This window comes from Trachurus trachurus (genome assembly GCF_905171665.1).
Source record: "Trachurus trachurus genome assembly, chromosome: 24".
NCBI lineage: Eukaryota > Metazoa > Chordata > Actinopteri > Carangiformes > Carangidae > Trachurus > Trachurus trachurus.
Genome location: NC_139910.1, coordinates 1,571,658 through 1,590,000, shown reverse-complemented (window position 1 = coordinate 1,590,000; position 18,343 = coordinate 1,571,658). Strand labels below are relative to the sequence as shown.

The 18,343-nt window shown below is 49.6% G+C and overlaps 1 protein-coding gene across 2 annotated transcripts in view; it reads right to left on the bottom strand.

The window, feature by feature from the left end:
* The window catches only part of galnt14 (UDP-N-acetyl-alpha-D-galactosamine:polypeptide N-acetylgalactosaminyltransferase 14 (GalNAc-T14)), a gene marked incomplete at its 5' end in the record, with an annotated part of 140,366 nt that overhangs the window by 5,949 nt on the left and 116,074 nt on the right, over positions 1-18,343 (bottom strand). For both annotated transcript variants that reach the window (XM_084000829.1, XM_084000830.1), the window contains 4 exons: positions 2,592-2,711; positions 14,217-14,361; positions 15,630-15,713; positions 16,514-16,606. In XM_084000829.1, the coding sequence (XP_083856955.1) occupies positions 2,592-2,711; positions 14,217-14,361; positions 15,630-15,713; positions 16,514-16,606 (442 nt within the window). The remainder of the gene's footprint in view (positions 1-2,591; positions 2,712-14,216; positions 14,362-15,629; positions 15,714-16,513; positions 16,607-18,343) is intronic.

Genomic DNA, 18,343 nt, shown 5'->3' with positions numbered 1-18,343 from the left:
GTGTTTGTACGCGCACACACACCCAGAACTGAACAAATCCATATCCTCTATGTAAAATCCCATTGAAAAAGCCTAGAAATATATGCTCTGTTTCCATAGGCCTGGTTACTAGGTAAATGGCGCCATTTGGTGATGGACAGTAAAATCTTCAAATTTGACCTCTTCTGAAGAGAAGAAGCCACTGAGATTGCAGAATGCATGTTTTTATGCTGTTATAGCCCTGCAATCAAAAAATGTGGTTTTAATGGAAGTCAATGGGACAAAAACGTCCACGAATGTTACAAGTGTGATTCTTTTGGAAAAACTGAACCTACAAAAAAACTAATAATGCATCAAAATCAGTTTTGTTACTAATCTTTGACATATCCAAGGGTCTGATACCACGTAAAAAATCGTTCACCTCCAATCATTTTTTATATTGAAAATCAGCAATTTTCGGTCATTTTTTTCAAAAATCCAGCGCACGCTTCATTCAATAGCTAATAAAAATATTAAAAACCAAAAAGAACATACAATATTTAGTATTTTTGGAAAGAACAGAAGTTGACTGAAAGATTTGTAAAAAAAAATTTGAAAAAAATATTTATCTGATACATTTTTAGAGCAGTTGTTTATAGGGGACGTTTTTGTCCCGAATGTCATAAGTGTGATTCTAAACGAGCGATACCAGAGGGTTAAAGCGGAATGTTTGTGTTAATATAAGTCTTAAATAGTTGTATCTTCCGACAGCAATCACTTCTATAGAGTGTTTGGTCTGAAACACGGGTCTGTCAGTCACTCTGCTCTGCTCTGAGCCCAGGAGAAAACTTTCCTTGTATCCTACAACCTTTATCCAATGAGGAGAGAGAACGGCATAAAGGGGCGGTCCTCTCTGTGTGAAGGCTTGGGGAGTAACGGCGTTACGTAATCAGGATACAAAAAAAGGGTAACTGTAGTCCATTACAAGTAGCTACAGAAAAAAAACCTGTAATCAGACCTCATTGCGTAACTCTACTAGTGTGAGCGGCACGTACGTTCACGTTGCTTACGTGAATTGTAAACAAACAGACGCCCCCCTCGGTTTTAGCGTCCAGCAGTTTAGCGGCTAATTCAACAGCAGTGATGGATAACTGTACCGGAGAGACTCAACATGAGCTTCATCTGAGGAATAAACGGCAGCTTTTACCTGACGGGAGACCGACGCCTGAGCTACGGTAGCTAACAGCTAGCAGCTAACAGCTAACAGCTAACAGCTAACAGCTAACAGCTAACAGCTAACAGCTAGCAGCTAACAGCTAACAGCTAGCAGCTAACAGCTAACAGCTAGCAGCTAACAGCTAACAGCTAACAGCTAACAGGTTTTACCTACTTTTTCCTCTCTCCCTCCCTCTCTTCTTTACACACACACGCGCGCACACACACAGCCCAGGTTGTCTGTCACATCTGTTGTAAACCTTGTACTACTAGCTTGTTGAGTACAGTTAACATTATTGTTGCTTCGGTGTGAGTGTGGATTAAAGGTTAACGGTTTGTTGTGTAGCTAATGAGAGCGGTGGTCCAATATCACATTGGGTTTTAATAACAGCTGATCTGTGTACTGTAAGTTAGTAGATGGCGTGGATTGTGATGAGAAGGTGTTGCAATACACACTTTAAGACTTGTGCAAAGTGTAAACCATTGTTTACCCCCCCCCCCCCCCCCCCCATCGTGGTGAAGATTTAGTGATGATTTACAATCGAGAGTTTATCCATTGAAATTTAGCGGATGCTCTGTGCGTTTCATTTCCTGTTTCCTCAGCGTGGATTGATGCGTGACTGAATTTGCATGTTTGGTATTAAAGTAATCCAAAAGTAACTAAATGTAATCCGTTACATTACTTTAATTTTGTGGTACTTCCTCTTCTCCTCCCCCTCCTCCTCTCTTCCTCCTTCCCTCCTCTTCCTCTCCCCCTCCTCCTCTCTTCCTCTCCTCTCCTCCTCCTCCTCCTCTTTCTCCTCCTTCCCTCCTCTCCTCCCTTTCTCCTCTTCCCCTCTTCCTCTCCTCCTCCTTCTCTCCTCTTCCTCGTTCCCCCCTCCTCCTCTTCTCCTTCCCTTCTCTTCTCCTCCTCCTCCTCTTCTCCTCCCCTCCCCTCCTCCTCATCTCCTCCCCCTCCTCCTCCCCCCCTCCTTCTCTCTCCAGTGATTTATTGGTTGTCAGGTTGTTCTCGCTGCAGGGGCTTCTGGGACGTCGTCAAGGTGCCCACTGGTCAGGTGATGACAAGTCTGTGTGTGTGTCAAGCTGCCCATCCAAAAAAGTGTCAAGCATCTGTCTCTGCAGTGTGTGTGTGTGTGTGTGTGTGTGTGTGTGTGTCTGTGTGTGTGTAACAATCATCTTTAGACAAATTGAGCTTTAGATTAATTAACATTTAGATTAATTTATCTGCCATGATGTACGATGGAGACGCCTGTGGGTGCACGCCACCTGTCTGCCTGTGTGTGTGTGAGTGTGTGTGTGTGTGTGTGTGTGTGTGTGTGTGTGTGTGTGTGTGTGTGTGTGTGTGTGTGTGTGTGTGTGTCTTTCTGTGTGTGTGTGTGTGTGTGTGTGTGTGTGTGTGTGTGTGTGTGCGGTCAGACCTGCTTGCCGTCGGCCATGTTGCAGGGCAGCAGCAGCACCTGCGAGGCGGGGAAGGTGGTGGACAGGGACAGACAGTGCTGCTGCTGGCGGATCTGTTGACCGTGGGTGTAGAGCCACTGCTGTGAGACAGAGAGAGGACAGAGAGGACAGAGAGGACGTTATTATTAGGCCGTTATCATTGTTCATATTAACCTTCACAAACTCAACATTAAAGGAATAGTCCACCAAAAAATGAAATTCACCCTCATGCTGATGAATACTCCAGAGTAGTTTTTTATTCCTCAAAGTGCAGCTGGAGACCCGGGAGGCCGGTTCCTAGTCCAACCAAAACTTTATATGAGAGTAATAGACCGAATCTCCTTGTTGTTTACATTCTACTTCCGGGTAGAAAACCAGCACGTAATTTGAATGAGATCAATAGTAACGAACAAGAGTTTAGCTATATATCATATTTTTCACGCCCTATCACCGTTTAGACAAATCTGAAATGATTGAAGAAACATTACTATTTCTGTGTGTGTGTTTTGTGTTGCTATGTGTTGTATTTATTCAGTTTGGGGGAATCACAGTGTCTAGAAAGCATCAGTGGCTCAGCTGACAGGGACAGCTAACGGTAGCTAAGCTAACGGTAGCTAAGCTAACGGTGGTAGCTAAGCTAACGGTAGCTAAACTAACAGTAGCTAAACTAACAGTAGCTAAGCTAACGACGGTAGCTAAGCTAATGGCGGTAGCTAAGCTAACAGCAGGACGTCAGCTGTTAAAACCCTCCCGTTGTGGGACACCACATGAAACTACTCCAGTTAGCTCAGTCATGTTGGAACTCAGATATCCGCTGGAGAAAATATTTTTTCATGGAGCGTTTATTGAGTCACTGAGTTATTAAAGTTAAACAGGTAGCTAACCGTTAGCCCGGCTAATCTCTGATAACCATGACTAATTACAAAAATGTGCACACGTAAATAGTAATGTTTGTCCAATCATTGGTTTTATAAACTTTACAAACATCAGATTAGTCTAAACGGTGATATAGTGACATGAAAAATTAGATATATAAAGCGAAACTCTCGTCCGTCACTATTGTTCTCATGCTGGTTTTCTACCCGGAAGTAGTTGTAAACAACAAGGAGATTCGTTCTATAGGGCCTGACACAAAAACGTCCATAAAACTACACAACAACCATTTAATATTCCTCCACACTGCTCGCCCACTGCAATCCAAGTGTCCTGAAGGGAGATAGTCCAGAGTTTACTGGAAACTACCTCATTTAGGACATTTTTACAGCCTAAACCAGGAGGTCCAAAGTCTGGCCCAGGGGCCAATTGCGGCCCGTGTTCAAATTCCCACCGGCCCACATCCCATCCTCGCATAACATCAATAATATGCGGCCTGCCAGCACATGCAAAAAAAAAACCAAAAAGCACGCTATTTTATATTTCACCAGAAGATGGCATCAGACCTTTGGCTGCAGGACCCTTGACCCTTTCCAGCCCATTTCTAAAATATACTATAATATAATATGCAATGTTTCAAATGAACCTAGATATGTTTAAGCTTCCTGAAAGGTTTTTTTTTCCCCAGACAGACTTTTTCTTCATTTTATTTGGTCTTCAAATATGAAAAGCAGAGTGATTTTGGTAAAAACTTGTTTAGATGTATTTATATTCTATGTGAAGAAATGAAAAGAATGAAAAATGCCTGCACACGGACGTGACCAGACTTCCCTAAATGAGGTAGTTTCCAGTAAACTCTGGACTATCTCCCTTCAGGACACTTGGATTGCAGTGGACGAGCAGTGTGGAGGAATATTAAATGGTTGTTGTGTAGTTTTATGGACGTTTTTGTGTCGGGTCCTATTACTCTCATATAAAGTTTTGGTTGGACTAGGAACCGGCCTCCCAGGTCTCCAGATGCACTTTGAGGAATAAAAACCTACTACGCAGTATTCATCAGGATGAGAGGGAGGCAACAATGACTGAATCTCATGTTTTGGTGAACTATTCCTTTAATGATGTTGTTGTCAGTGCGATAACGAGGGGAGTTACTAATCTGAACCCAGATCAGATCCAGATCTGACCAAACCGTGACTGTTGTCATAGTAACCACGGCGATGAAGGTCGGTAACCACGACAACGGAGGTCCAGTATGAGTAGCCGACTGCACGCCACGTCAGTTCACACGTCTGACATCATCATGACGTGTGTGTGTGTGTGTGTCTTTAAAACATTCATATGCAGCTTGTTCTGTCACACACACACACACACACGGGGTCAAAGGTCACGGCAGCAATCTGATGTATAAATGATGTCGGACGTGTTGGGAAAGACAAAAGGAGCTGAGAGGACACACACACACACACACACACACACACACACACACACTACACACACCCAGAATGTGTAACTAGGTCAGTGCTGCCAGGATCATGATAAATTTAACCTGCTGTGTGTGTGTGTGTCTCACCCAGAGGTCACATTAGAGTAAATCTAATCTAGAACACACACGCACACACACGACAGGTGTCCTGAGTCATATTGATACGTGATTGGTGATTATTTTTGCCGATAAAAACGAGCTATTTAAAGGTACAGTACGTAGGAATTCCCCCCATCTCGCGGTGCGGTTGCATATCTGAACGTATTCTTGATGTTGCATTCAGGTGAAATGGGGCAGACGTCAGACAGACAACAGACGCTGCATGTAACAGGATAAACAAGTGGTCTGACAACATGTTGTCATGGTGATGTGGTATTGTGACAACATGTTGTCATGGTGATGTGGTATGGTTTTAGTAAAACGACATCCGGTTGGTTTGCCGACGGCCGTCTGCCTGACTGCACCTGAATGCAACACCGGTGCCTCCGTCCTTCCTCACACTACACAGTGGTGACGGTTTTAACAGGCCGTTTCCGTGGTTACCTACGGTCACGATGCAACATGGCCGCCTCGGTTCGGTGCGTCGCCCACTTATGTATTTGTAACGACTTGTAACAACTCATTCTAAGGAACCAGAAAGCTTTCATTTGGATGCAGCTGAGATTCACCTTCAGTGAAATACGGATTTATGAAAGACAGGTTTGATTTTTGATCATAAAGAGACAAATAAGTTACACACTGGGGCTTTAAGATGTGTTCTATTTCGTCCCTCCTGACCGCCAGAGGCGGTGCTTTAAGCACTGGATAACTCCGCCCGCGCTAGCGCATGTCGAGTACGAATAACAACAATGTCACCTGTGACCCCTGCATGACCCCCGGGAGGCTATATCTTCCGGTGTCAGCAGGCAATCGGCTCCTTCATTCTTCTCGCGACCGCGCGTCGAGGTGTACGTGAGTATAGCATGGCCATTTAATTGGCCTGGTACAGTTATTACTGGCGTGCTGCTGGCTTTGTGCAGCCTCGTGCCTCCGTGGCGGGAGTAACGGGCTGACGCTCGTCCTCCCAGAGGCTGTAGCCAGCGATTTGCACGTTGTATGTTCTTTACCTGCTCTGTAAAGGTGGCTGGCTCGGTGGTGGCGTTCCGCCCCTCACCTTCCAGCATTGCACACAGCTGCTGAGGGCTGTGTTGCTAGCAGGTTGTGCTGCTTTGAATGCTATTAACTGTTCTTTTTTCTGTTTCTCTGTTAGTGTTCAAAGTATTATTGAAGGATTCAACTGTGTTATTGAGGTAGGGTTCCAGTCCCTCTTCTAGCTCAGTTGTGTTAAAAACTGCTTACCTTGTTGGTGAAGGTTGCGTTCCTGCCCCCTCTCCCAACTTGGCTTTGTGTTTCAAGGTGTTGGCGTTTCCGTCCCGGCGACGTCACATCTTGTCTCTTTTTTGTGTTTTTTTGCCACCTGGTTCCGGATGGCGCACGCCTGTGGCAGCTGTATGGCGTCCCTGGAGCCTGAGGATGGCCATGACCGGTGTGTGTCCTGCCTTGGTGTGGATCACCTGCGGGAGGCCATCACCGATGAAGCCTGTATAAATTGCAGCATTATGCCGAGGTCGATAAGGCTGGCCAGGCTAGCCCAACTGGATCCACTCTCCTGTCTGCCTTCATTCCAGTCTGGGGGGGCGGATTCCTGTCGGGATGCTGCACAGAAGAGGCCTGCCTCACGGGACGTGGGTGCTGTCCCCGCAGGGAAACGGCGCAGGAAGACGGACGACCACCTCTCCTCAAAGGTTGACCGTCTGGCGGCTGATATGGAGGAGATGAAGGCGCTTCTCCTTGGCCTGCAGCCTGCTGGTAGGATGCCACATGCTGCTGCTACGGCTACTCGGGGGTCACCGCTGCCAGTGGACGATGCCATCTCCATTGCAGCTTCATCCAGCCAGTTTAATGATTCCGAGCAGGTTGAGTTGGCGACTCCAACGGTAGCGGGCTCCTCGCATTCTTCGGCCTCGGGTTCCCGGCGGGGCTCTGAGGATTCGTCCATGGGGGCAATCATCCGGGCTGCCCTGGCACGCCTGCAGCTTGATGCGCCTACCGAGGGTAAGGCTCCCAGTGCTTTCTACAGGCGCAACCCCCCACCGGCGAAGACTGTGGTACCACACTCTCCGGATTTTTTGAAGGAGCTGCACTCTTGCTGGGCAGACACGTCGGCCTTCACCAGGCCGGGGTCGGATGAGCGGGCCTTGGCTGCCATGGAGGGTGCTGAGGCAGTTGGCCTTCTCCACATGCCAGCGGTGGAGCCTGCGATTGCGGCCTTGATTGTGTCTCCGGATGAGGCAATGAAGCCTGACCCCCGGTGCCCTTCTGCCCAGTGTAAGGTCACTGATGATTATGTCTGCAGGGCTTACACCACAGCAGCGCGCATCGGCCGCCTGGGAAACACCCTGTCCCACTTCCTCTTGGCTCTCTCGACTTCTCTGCAGGATGCCCAGGTGGACGACTCCGTCCGCGACATCTGCGACGCCTCCCTGCAGGCCTTTGCCTGCCAGTCGAGGGAATTGGGTCGGCTCATGTCCACTCTGGTCCACACTCGCCGTCACGTCTGGCTGGCCCAATCGCCCCTGACGGAGGCGACTCGCAGGGTCCTTCGTGGGGTGCCGGCGGCGCCTGGTGAGTTGTTTGGCTCCGCAGCCCTGGAGGCCTTGGACCGCACAGCTGAGGCGGGTGAGACCAGGAGGCGGCTGGCAGGTCTCCACAAGAGGACGCCTACCTCCAGCAGGCCGAGGGCTTTCCCATCTGCCCCTCCACGTCCTCCACAGATGCCTCCCCAGGCTGCTCAGCGGCCGTCGCGGCGGGACACCAGGAAGCCGACAGGCGACTTTCGTGCCACCGTGCGCCGCTCGCCGCGTCAGCAGCAGGCCTCTAAGCCCGACCGCCGTTCCTCCGGTTCCTTCAGGGCCCGGGGGCAGCGGCGCTAGGGCCACGGGGCCGGTCGTCGGATGCTTTTCCCAGCAGCAGCTCAGTCACTGGGCTGCCTGCTGTCCGGACCCCTGGGTTGTGTCCACCTTGACCCAGGGGTACGAATTGCAATTCCGACGCCGGCCCCCTGCCTTTGGCCGGGTGAAGATCACGTCTATCGACGACCCGGCCAAGGCCCAAGCCCTGGCCCAGGAGCTGTCCACCCTCCTGGACAAGGGTGCCATCCTACCGGTGGACCCCCTCCTTCATCCCGGGGGTTTTTATTCCACGTACTTTCTGGTCAGCAAGAAGGACGGCGGACTGCGACCCATCCTGGACCTGCGTGGCCTGAACAGGTATTTGAAAGTTCTGCCGTTCCACATGCTGACTACAGCAGTTGTTCAGCGTGTGGTCTGCCCCGGCGAGTGGTTCACGACCATAGATTTGAAAGATGCATACTTTCATGTCCCGATCGCGGCTCATCATCAGCCCTTCCTCAGGTTTGCCTTCCAGGGCCACCATTATCAATTCAGGGTGCTCCCCTTTGGGCTCTCCCTGTCCCCCAGGGTGTTTACCCGCTGTGTTGCGGCGGCCTTGGCGCCTCTGCAGGCAGGGGGCATGAAGGTCCTGCCTTATCTGGACGACTGGCTGGTGTGCGCGCCATCCCGGGCCCAGGTGATGCGGGATACCAACCGTCTACTGTTGCATGTGTCTCGACTGGGCCTCAAGGTCAACGTTGCAAAGAGTTGTCTGGTTCCCACTCAGCGGGCTGCCTATTTGGGTCTGGTTCTGGACTCTGTCGCCATGAAGGCCTACCTGTCGGAGAGACGCGTGGACGACATCCTCCGACTCCTTCCTTTCTTCAAGAGGGGCAGGCGGCTGCCTTTCGTTCAGTTCCTGCAGCTCCTGGGCAAACTGACGGCCGCATCGACTGCTATACCTTCCGGCCTGCTGCTGCTGCGTCCGCTTCAGATGTGGCTGAACAGCTTCCACCTGGACCCGAGGTCTCACAAGCACAAGCTGCTCAGGGTGTCTCGGGTGTGTGTCCACGCCCTGGCGCCATGGCAGGACAGGGCGTTCCTACTGGGGGGCGCTCCTCTGGGGGTCCTTCCTTCCTTCCGAGAGACGGTTGCAACAGATGCATCCCAGTTAGGCTGGGGTGCAGTCTGGCGTGGCGGGTCCGCCCAGGGACGGTGGTCTCCGCGGGACCGCACGCAGCACATCAATGTGTTGGAGCTGCGGGCTGTCCACCTGGCTCTCCGCCATTTTCTTCCGCACCTGCAGGGGAACCAGGTGCTGGTTCGGTCAGACAACAGGGCAGTGGTCTCCCAGATCAACCATCAGGGGGGCACCAAGTCGGCGCAACTGTTGCAGGTGTCCCAGCGCCTGCTGACATGGGCCACGCCCCATCTGTTGAGCTTGCGAGCGATGTGGCTCCCGGGGGATCGGAATCAGGTGGCGGATTTCCTTTCTCGGCGCAAGCCCCCGCCGGGGGAGTGGAGGCTACACCCAGAGGTGGTCGAGCTGATCTGGGGCGTTTTCGGCAGGGCGGAGGTGGATCTCTTTGCCTCGGGGGCGTCAACCCATTGTCCCCTATGGTTTTCCTGGACGGAGGAGGGCAGTCCTCTAGGACAGGATGCCTTGGGGCACGAGTGGCCCAGCGTCTTCCTGTACGCCTTTCCACCGCTGCCTCTGATCCTCCCGACGCTGCAGCGGGTCCTTCTTCGGGGACATCGCCTCCTCCTGGTGGCCCCATTCTGGCCAGGGAGGCCCTGGTTTCCTCTGCTGCGGAAGCTCTGCTGCAGCTCGCCATGGCGTCTCCCAGGGAGGAGGGATCTCCTGTCCCAGCTAGGGGGCCGGATTTGGCACCCCGACCCCTGCCGTCTCCAGTTGTGGGCTTGGCCGCTGCAGGGCCCGACACACTTCTGACCGGTTGCACTGAGCCTGTCCGACGAACCATCTCGCATGCTCGTGCACCGTCCACCCGCCTCCAGTATGAGTGCAAGTGGAGGAGGTTCTCTGCCTGGTGTGCTGACAGGGGGGAGGACCCCACTTCTTGTCCAGTGACCACCGTGCTGGACTTTCTTCAGTCTCTCCTGGACGACGGTCGGGCACCTTCCACTTTGAGGGTGTATGTGGCTGCCATTTCAGGGCAGCATGATCTCATTGACAGTGCTACCGTTGGGTGCCAGCGGTTGGTGTCTCTATTTCTGAGGGGGGCGTCGAGGCTGCGGCCCACTGTGTCCCCGAGGGTTCCAGCGTGGGACCTCTCCCTGGTGCTGAAGGCCCTGGCTTCTTCACCCTTTGAACCTCTCGCCCAGGCTGACCTTAAGTGGCTGTCGTTGAAGACGGCCTTTCTTCTGGCTATCACCTCAGCGAAGCGGGTGGGGGAGTTGCAGGCTTTGTCTGTTGGCGAGTCCTGCCTGCGTTGGGGGCCTGAGGGTGCGAGTGTGACCCTGTGGCCTAATGTTGCGTTTCTGCCGAAAACCCTGCCCCGTGGCCATGTCAACCGCCCTATTCACCTGGCGCGGTTTGATCCCCCAGCGGCTGATGATGAGTTGCGTGTTTTGTGTCCTGTGCGGGCCCTGGCTGCCTATATCAGTGCCACTGCACATGTGCGGCAGACGGAACAGTTGTTTGTTTGTTATGGGGGTCGTACCAGAGGTTGCGCCCTCTCCAAACAGCGCCTTTCTCATTGGATTGTGGACACCATCTCTTGTGCTTACAGGGTCAACGGTCGGGCATTGCCGGCAGGGGTCAGATGCCACTCCACACGCGGTGTCTCCACGTCCTGGGCTGCCCTGAGGGGCGTACCCCTGGATGACATCTGTTCTGCAGCCTCTTGGTCGTCACCGGGTACTTTCCACCGCTTTTACCGGCTTAATGTTGCTGCTCCCCACCCGTTGGGCGTGGTCCTTTGCCCTGGGCCTTCGACCTCTCTTCAGTAAGGTGGGTTGTGGGATTCTTCATGACACTGTTGGTATATGTCATCCAGTGCTTAAAGCACCGCCTCTGGCGGTCAGGAGGGACGAAATAGAACGAAAGTTACAGTTGTAACTACGGTTCTATGAGTCCCGGATGACCGCCAGAGCGCTCTGTCACTCAGAATCCTCGCGCGTTCACGAGCAGATTTGGGAGCCGATTGCCTGCTGACACCGGAAGATATAGCCTCCCGGGGGTCATGCAGGGGTCACAGGTGACATTGTTGTTATTCGTACTCGACATGCGCTAGCGCGGGCGGAGTTATCCAGTGCTTAAAGCACCGCCTCTGGCGGTCATCCGGGACTCATAGAACCGTAGTTACAACTGTAACTTTCGTTTTATTGTGTTATTATTGAGGGTGGAAATTTTTGTCCGTTTACATAGCGCACTACATTTTTGCACACTGCTCAAAATATTAAGTGTAAGTGCAGAAGTGTGCGATTTGGGACACACACACACCAACAGGTCAGGCTCTGTGAGGTCACGTGACCTTTGACCTTTAGCCACAAACTCTAATGAGTCCAAGTGAAGCAAGAAGAGGAAGAATAAAAGGTTACTGCTGAGGGTTATTTATACACTCTGTGTGTGTGTGTGTGTGTGTGTGTGTGTGTGTGTGTGTGTGTGTGTGTGTGTGTGTGTGTGTGTGTGTGTGTGTGTGTGTGTGTGTGTGTGTGTGTTATCTGTTAGATGGATGAGGGAGTCGTCCTCCTCCTCTTCTCTCATTGGTCGTTAGTCGGTGTGAATACGTTTCCTCAGAGAAACTCAAACTAAACTAATAATGTTACAGCACAAGGTGTGTGTGTGTGTGTGTGTGTGTGTGTGTATGTGTGTCTGTGTGTGTGTGTGTGTGTGACCTCTTCACTGAGCTCATATTTTTTACTTGTAACACAGAAACACACCAAACAGCAGCTTGTACGTGTGTGTGTGTGTGTGTGTGTGTGTGTGTGTGTGTGTGTGTGTGTGTGTGTGTGTGTGTCTCTTCTCTCGGCCATAATTAATACCCGTAGGATTCTCATTATGCCGACAGCGAGAGGAGGCTGTGATCCGCTCTAACAAGTCCAGAGTGTGAACACGGAGGAGGAGGAGGAGGAGGAGGAGGAGGAGGAGGAGGAGGAGGAGGAGGAGGAGGAGGAGGAGGAAGAGAGAAGAGGAGGAAGAAGAGGAGGAGGAGGAGGAGGAGGAAGAGGAGGAGGAAGAAGAGGAGAGAGGAGGAGGAAAAAGAGGAAGAAAAAGAGAGAAAAGGAAGAGGAAGAGGAGGAGGAGGAGGAGGAGGAGAAGGAGGAAGAAGAGGAGAGAGGAGGAGGAAAAAGAGGAAGAAAAAGAGAGAAAAGGAAGAGGAAGAGGAGGAGGAGGAGGAGGAGGAGGAGGAGGAGGAGAGAAGAGGAGGAGGAAAAAGAGGAAGAGAGAAGGAAGAGGAGGAGGAAAAAGAGGAAGAGAAAGAGAGAAAATGAAGAGGAAGAGGAGGAGGAAGAAGAGGAAGAGGAGGAGGAGGAGGAAGAGTATAATATAGATCCATACAGTCTATTGGTTATAATATAGATCCATATAGTCTATTGGTTATAATATAGATCAATACAGTCTATTGGTTATAATATAGATCAATACAGTCTATTGGTTATAATATAGATCCATATAGTCTATTGGTTATAATATAGATCAATACAGTCTATTGGTTATAATATAGATCCATATAGTCTATTGGTTATAATATAGATCAATACAGTCTATTGGTTATAATACAGATCAATACAGTCTATTGGTTATTATATAGATCCATACAGTCTATTGGTTATCCTATAGATCAATACAGTCTATTGGTTATAATATAGATCCATCAGCTCTATGAGTGTTTGAGTCAGTCTGTAGCTTCAGCACCATGGACAGCTCCATACTGCATACTGAATGTGGGATTCAGTCTGCTCAGTCTGCTGCTAAGTTTCCCAGAATGCATCTAGCGGCAACCGGTAGCGGTAGCTGTAAAACAGGTGGAAAGCTGTTTTATTTCCTGCTTTAGCGCTGTTATTATGTAACTTTATTAAGTTTTAATATTTTTTCATGCGAGAAAGTAACTGTTTAGATCCCAAATATACGGCCAGTTTATCCAAACGACGGCTGTTTATAAGTTTGCTACGATGTTTTTCAGAGAAGTGAAGCTCCGCAGCGACCGGGACATCACAGAGGCAGCAGCCGGTCTGCAGAGCTGCTCGGCCGGCCAACCTCCGTCGTCATCCCGGGGGAGAAAAAAACAATCGCTAATTAACTTACCCGCAGGTTTTTAGAGGTTTACCACCGGCTGGTTAAATTATTTCTAGGAGATAAATGTTGGTCTCAGTGATGAAATCTAACACCTGTATCAGTAGCATTAGTTTGTTTGAATATAAAGTGAAGCTGCGTTCAGGGCCCATCGTCTGTTTCAGCTCTCCTCTCAAACCTCTGGTCTCAGGCTCAGAGTCTGAACATCGACACTCCACTGTTTCTAATTCATCTGTGAGCAAAGAACCAGAGTTCAGACTCTGGACTTAAATGGAGCCTGTTAAGAGTCTGACCCCCGAGGGGAGGAGGAGGGAGGAGGGGGGAGGAGGAGGGAGGGAGGAGGAGGGGAGGCTGAGAGCAGAAACGTTTAGAGACGAAGGAAATGAGACTGAGCTCAAAGTGAGAGCTGCTTCAGAGGGAGAGAGACAGAAGACAGGAGGAAGAGTAGTAGGAGTAATAGGGAAGAGGTAAAGAGAAAGAAGAGGTGGAAGGAGAGGAGAGTAGGAGGAGAGAGGAGAGGAGGAGAAAAGAGGAAAGAGGTGAAGAGGAAGAAGGAGGATGAGAAAGAGGAAAGAACAGAAGAGGAAGAGGAGGGGGGAGTCATGGTCTGCATGGTCTCCTAAAGGGGGCGGAGTCACGGTCTGCTGGTCTCCTAAAGGGGGCGGAGTCACGGCCTGCTGGTCTCCTAAAGGGGGCGGAGTCACGGTCTGCTGGTCTACTAAAGGGGGCGGAGTCACGGTCTGCTGGTCTCCTAAAGGGGGCGGAGTCATGGTCCGCTGGTCTCCTAAAGGGGGCGGAGTCATGGTCCGCTGGTCTCCTAAAGGGGGCGGAGTCACGGCCTGCTGGTCTCCTAAAGGGGGCGGAGTCACGGAGAAACCCAGGAAGTGTCTTTGGTTAAAGTCTGGTGGAAATGGTAACGAAGGAGGTTCAGGAGGTCCCTCACTTTATTGTGTCCCCGCAGAAACACTTCCTGTTGTGTTGATGAGGTCGTAGAAGGTTTGTGTGTGTGTGTGTGTGTCTGTGTCTGTCTGTCTGTGTGTGTTTGTGACTCATGTGGACTGACCTGGTTGCCGGCGGCGACGCCCTCGGTGCCGATGCAGGGGCCCAGAGTGAGGACGGGCAGCTCCTGTCCCTCCAGCCGGCGAGACTCGAGACAGTTCTGTCTCTGTTTGACCACACCGGACTGAGAGTCTGAGTCATCTGGGACTCTGAGGAGGAGGAGGAGGAGGAGGAGGAGGAGGAGGAGGAAGAGGAGGAGGAGGAGGAGGAGGAAGAGGAGGAGGAGGAGGAGGAGGAGGAGGAGGAGAAGGAGGAGGAGGAGGAGGAGGAGGAGGAGGAGGAGGAGGAGGAGGAAGAGACTGTAAAAACTGTAAACTGTACTTGTATCACATAGACCGCTGGTTCTCAAACTTCAAGGACCCAAAATTGACACAAATTATTAGACCACGGACCCCCATTGGACAAGATTTTGAAGCAAACACCAGAAATACACAAACAATCAATGTACGTTTGAATTAGGCGTACCATACATTTTTGAAAGATTATAGAGAAATTTCTGGAAAAAAAAGTGGTACAATTTCTCCAAAAATTTTGAAACATTTCTAGAAAAAAGTGGTAAAAATTCTCACAAAAACTAAACAAAAAAGTAAAAAAAAATTTAGAAGAAACTGGTAAAATTTAATATACAATAATAAAAAAAAGTGGTAAAAGTAAAAATAGTGTATAGTAAATAAATTGAGAAGAAACTGGTAAAATTACTCAAGAATTCTAGAAAAAGTGGTAAAATCTTTCAAACAATAAGACAAAATGGGGTAAAATGTCGTAAAAAAAACTGAAAAATTGAGAAGAAACTGGTCAAATCACTCAAAAACATTCTAGGAAAGTAGTAAAAATTTCAAGAAGAAGTTGGGGCATTTTCAGTGGGAATACTGAGTATACCTGTGAGAGCAGTGGTGTAGTCTGATACACAGACTCTCTACCTCTGACTCCTCCAGGCTGGATCCTCTGAACTCATTACTGCAGAAAGTTTCCTGGGTGATAAAGCTGCTCGCTGTTTCCTGTCGGAGCCCGAAGCTTTAATTCAATCTGCTATCGCTCTGTTTTAATAACCCGTTAAAGGTTATTCCGCCTTTTAAGGGTCAGCTCCGTCTTCTCCTCAGAGAGGCGGCCCTGTTCGTTTCTGTTCTCGGGGATTAACACCACCAGCCAGTAGAGACGTGACTGGGCGAGCAGCTGGGGCCCCTGGGAATCTCAGCCAATCAGGACCAAGACAATGAACGAGGCCTTCAATCTGTGTGTAGATGATTAAAGCACTGAGCTCCACATTTCGCCTGAGACTCTAAAGTAAATGCTTCCAGACGAAACCTTGTACGAGCACGGATAATAATAAAAAAATAAAAAAAATAATATTTAAGCAGAAAATACACACAGACACACACAGCTACAGACACAACTACACACACAACTACACACTTACTTGAGCTCGGGGTAAACGTTGTCTAAGTACCACTTGAAGGATTTGCACTTGAGTTTCTTGCGTAGCTCCACTCTGCCTTGTATACTGTAGACACACACACATAAACACATAAACACACAAAGCCGACGTCCACCTGGAGCAGATAAGTGTGTGTGTGTGTGTGTGTGTGTGTGTTTAAATGTCACCGTTTACCTGTGTGTGGCTGATAAACACTGACATTTAAACACAGATGCCACAGATGTAAACAAAGATGGACGACGTCGTCTCGTTCATAACAAACCAAACCGACCAAAAATACAGTAGGTCAAAAACTGATCGAGTTCTGGTTATTTTAGTAGAACATGCTGCACCAGAGGCTTAAAGGGATAGTTCAACATTTTGGCAAATTGGCCCATTGCCATAATCCCTATAGTCATAGCAGTAGGTTTATTACCTTTAATTGTCGGTGCAAGCTGTTTTTAGAACGGTGGAGCAGAGCCATGACAACTCTGTGTGGTAACGTTGTGTTATTATCTCATAGCGTGGTGAATGTGCAGCTCACAACTTGTCCACCAGAGCGTTGTGGAGTTGTTGGATTGTGTATTTGATGAGTTTGATGATGAGGGAAACCAAGAAATCCCATAATGAGCCTCCGTAGCGTAGCTCTGAGCAGCTCACGGCTCTGCTCCGCCGTTCTAAAAACAGCTTGCACCGACAATTACCGACAACCTACTGCTATGACTATAGGGATTATGGCAATGGGCTGATTTGACAAAATGTTGAACTATCCCTTCAATAATGCTCTGAGGCAGTAGACTGAGCCAAGATGGCGGCCGTGTAGTGACACCGTGTCGTGTATGTGTGTGTGTGTGTGTGTGTATGTGTATGTGTGTGTGTGTTCTTACTCTCCGTAGGACTTCCCTCGAGCTGCAGGACGAGCCGAGTAGTAAAACAGTCGGAAGTCGTCCATCCACACCTCCGCTGTGCGACGCGTGTTCCTGTAACACACACACACACACACACACACACACACACACACACACACACACACACACACACACACACACACACACACACATTATTGTCACACCTCCTCCTGGTTGTGTTGCGTTCAACATCTGTGTCTGTGAACTTGAACTGAGCAACAGAATCAATGCAGTAAAGAAGAAGATCAACACAAAGCCCCGCCCCTCTCCACAGGGTTAGGTTGTTGTTGCTGCTGAGTGACAACACACACACACACACACACACACACACACACACACACACACACACACACACACACACACACACACACACACACACACACACACAGACACACAGACACACACACACCCTGCAGTAATTAGCCATTAGCTGAGTCTCTATGAGCTGTGAACTCTCTGATTGAATTGACAGAAACCCTCCATTACTGCAGCTCACACACTCTGCAGCTGTAATGGAGGAGGGAGAGGAGCTGCTGTCACACACACACACACACACACACACATACACACACACACACACAGATACACACACACACACACACACACCCACACACACACACACACACACACACACACGCGCGAGTGCGGGGTCAGAGCAGCAGGCCTCTGTGTAATGGGATGATGGAGCAGCAGCTCGTTAGCAACAGGCTCGTTTTCTGTCGGTTCGTTCGGGACCGACACTGTTCGCCAACATCAGGCCGTTGCCGCGGTAACGAGACGAGCGGCTAACGAGCCCGGCTGAGGAAATAAAACCAAAGATAAATACACAGAGAGAGAAAGAGCTCTGTCGTCCTATTGGTCCACATGTAAAACAACCAGTCAGAGCTCAGTGTCGTCCTATCGTGGCCTCGTTCTGCTCCAACTGCCAAACGTTAAAACAGAAACAATGTATCATTTTTACGCATCTGTTAAAGGGATACACCAACTTTTTTTTTTTTTCGTGTCTTGCCTCACTCCCGAGTCCATGACCAGCAGATAGACGCCATCCTTTCAACTGTGTGTGCAGTAACAAGGGAGATAGAGCCGTATCGCCCGTAATTAGCTTAGCTCAAACACTGGAAGTGTATGGGTAATGTTAGCCTGCCTCCACCTAAAGTCACTAATTAGCTTAGCTCAAACACTGGAAGTGTATAGGTAGTGTTATAATAATAATAATAATAATAATAATAAATTTTATTTGTAATGCACTTTACATTTAAGCAATCTCAAAGTGCTACAGTACAAGCTTAATTTAAAAAGGGACACAAGTTAAGAAAAGTTAAGAAAAGACAAATGAGTGTAGGCTACTAAAATTTAGCAAAAAGCTTTCCTGAATAAATAGGTCTTCAGGTTTCATTTAAAAGCATCAGTGGTCTGTGGGGCCCTCAGGTGGTCTGGGAGGGCGTTCCACAGCCTTGGAGCTGCAGAGCAGAAGGCCCGGTCACCCATAGTGCGGAGCTTGGTTCTCTGGGTTTTGAGGGTGTTTGAATTAGCGGATCGGAGGGTGCGTGTGGTGGGGTGGGGGGTGAGGAGTTCTTTGAGGTATTGGGGGGCATGTCCGTGAATGCACTGGTGGGTGAGGAGAGAGACCTTGTACTCAATTCTGAGTGGGACAGGGAGCCAGTGGAGGGTTTTGAGGATGGGGGTGATGTGATCATATTTGCACACCCTCATCAGGATCCTGGCAGCGCTGTTCTGGATGTATTGCAGCCTTCCTCCACCTAAAGTCGCTAATTAGCTTAGCTCAAACGCTGGAAGTGTATAGGTAGT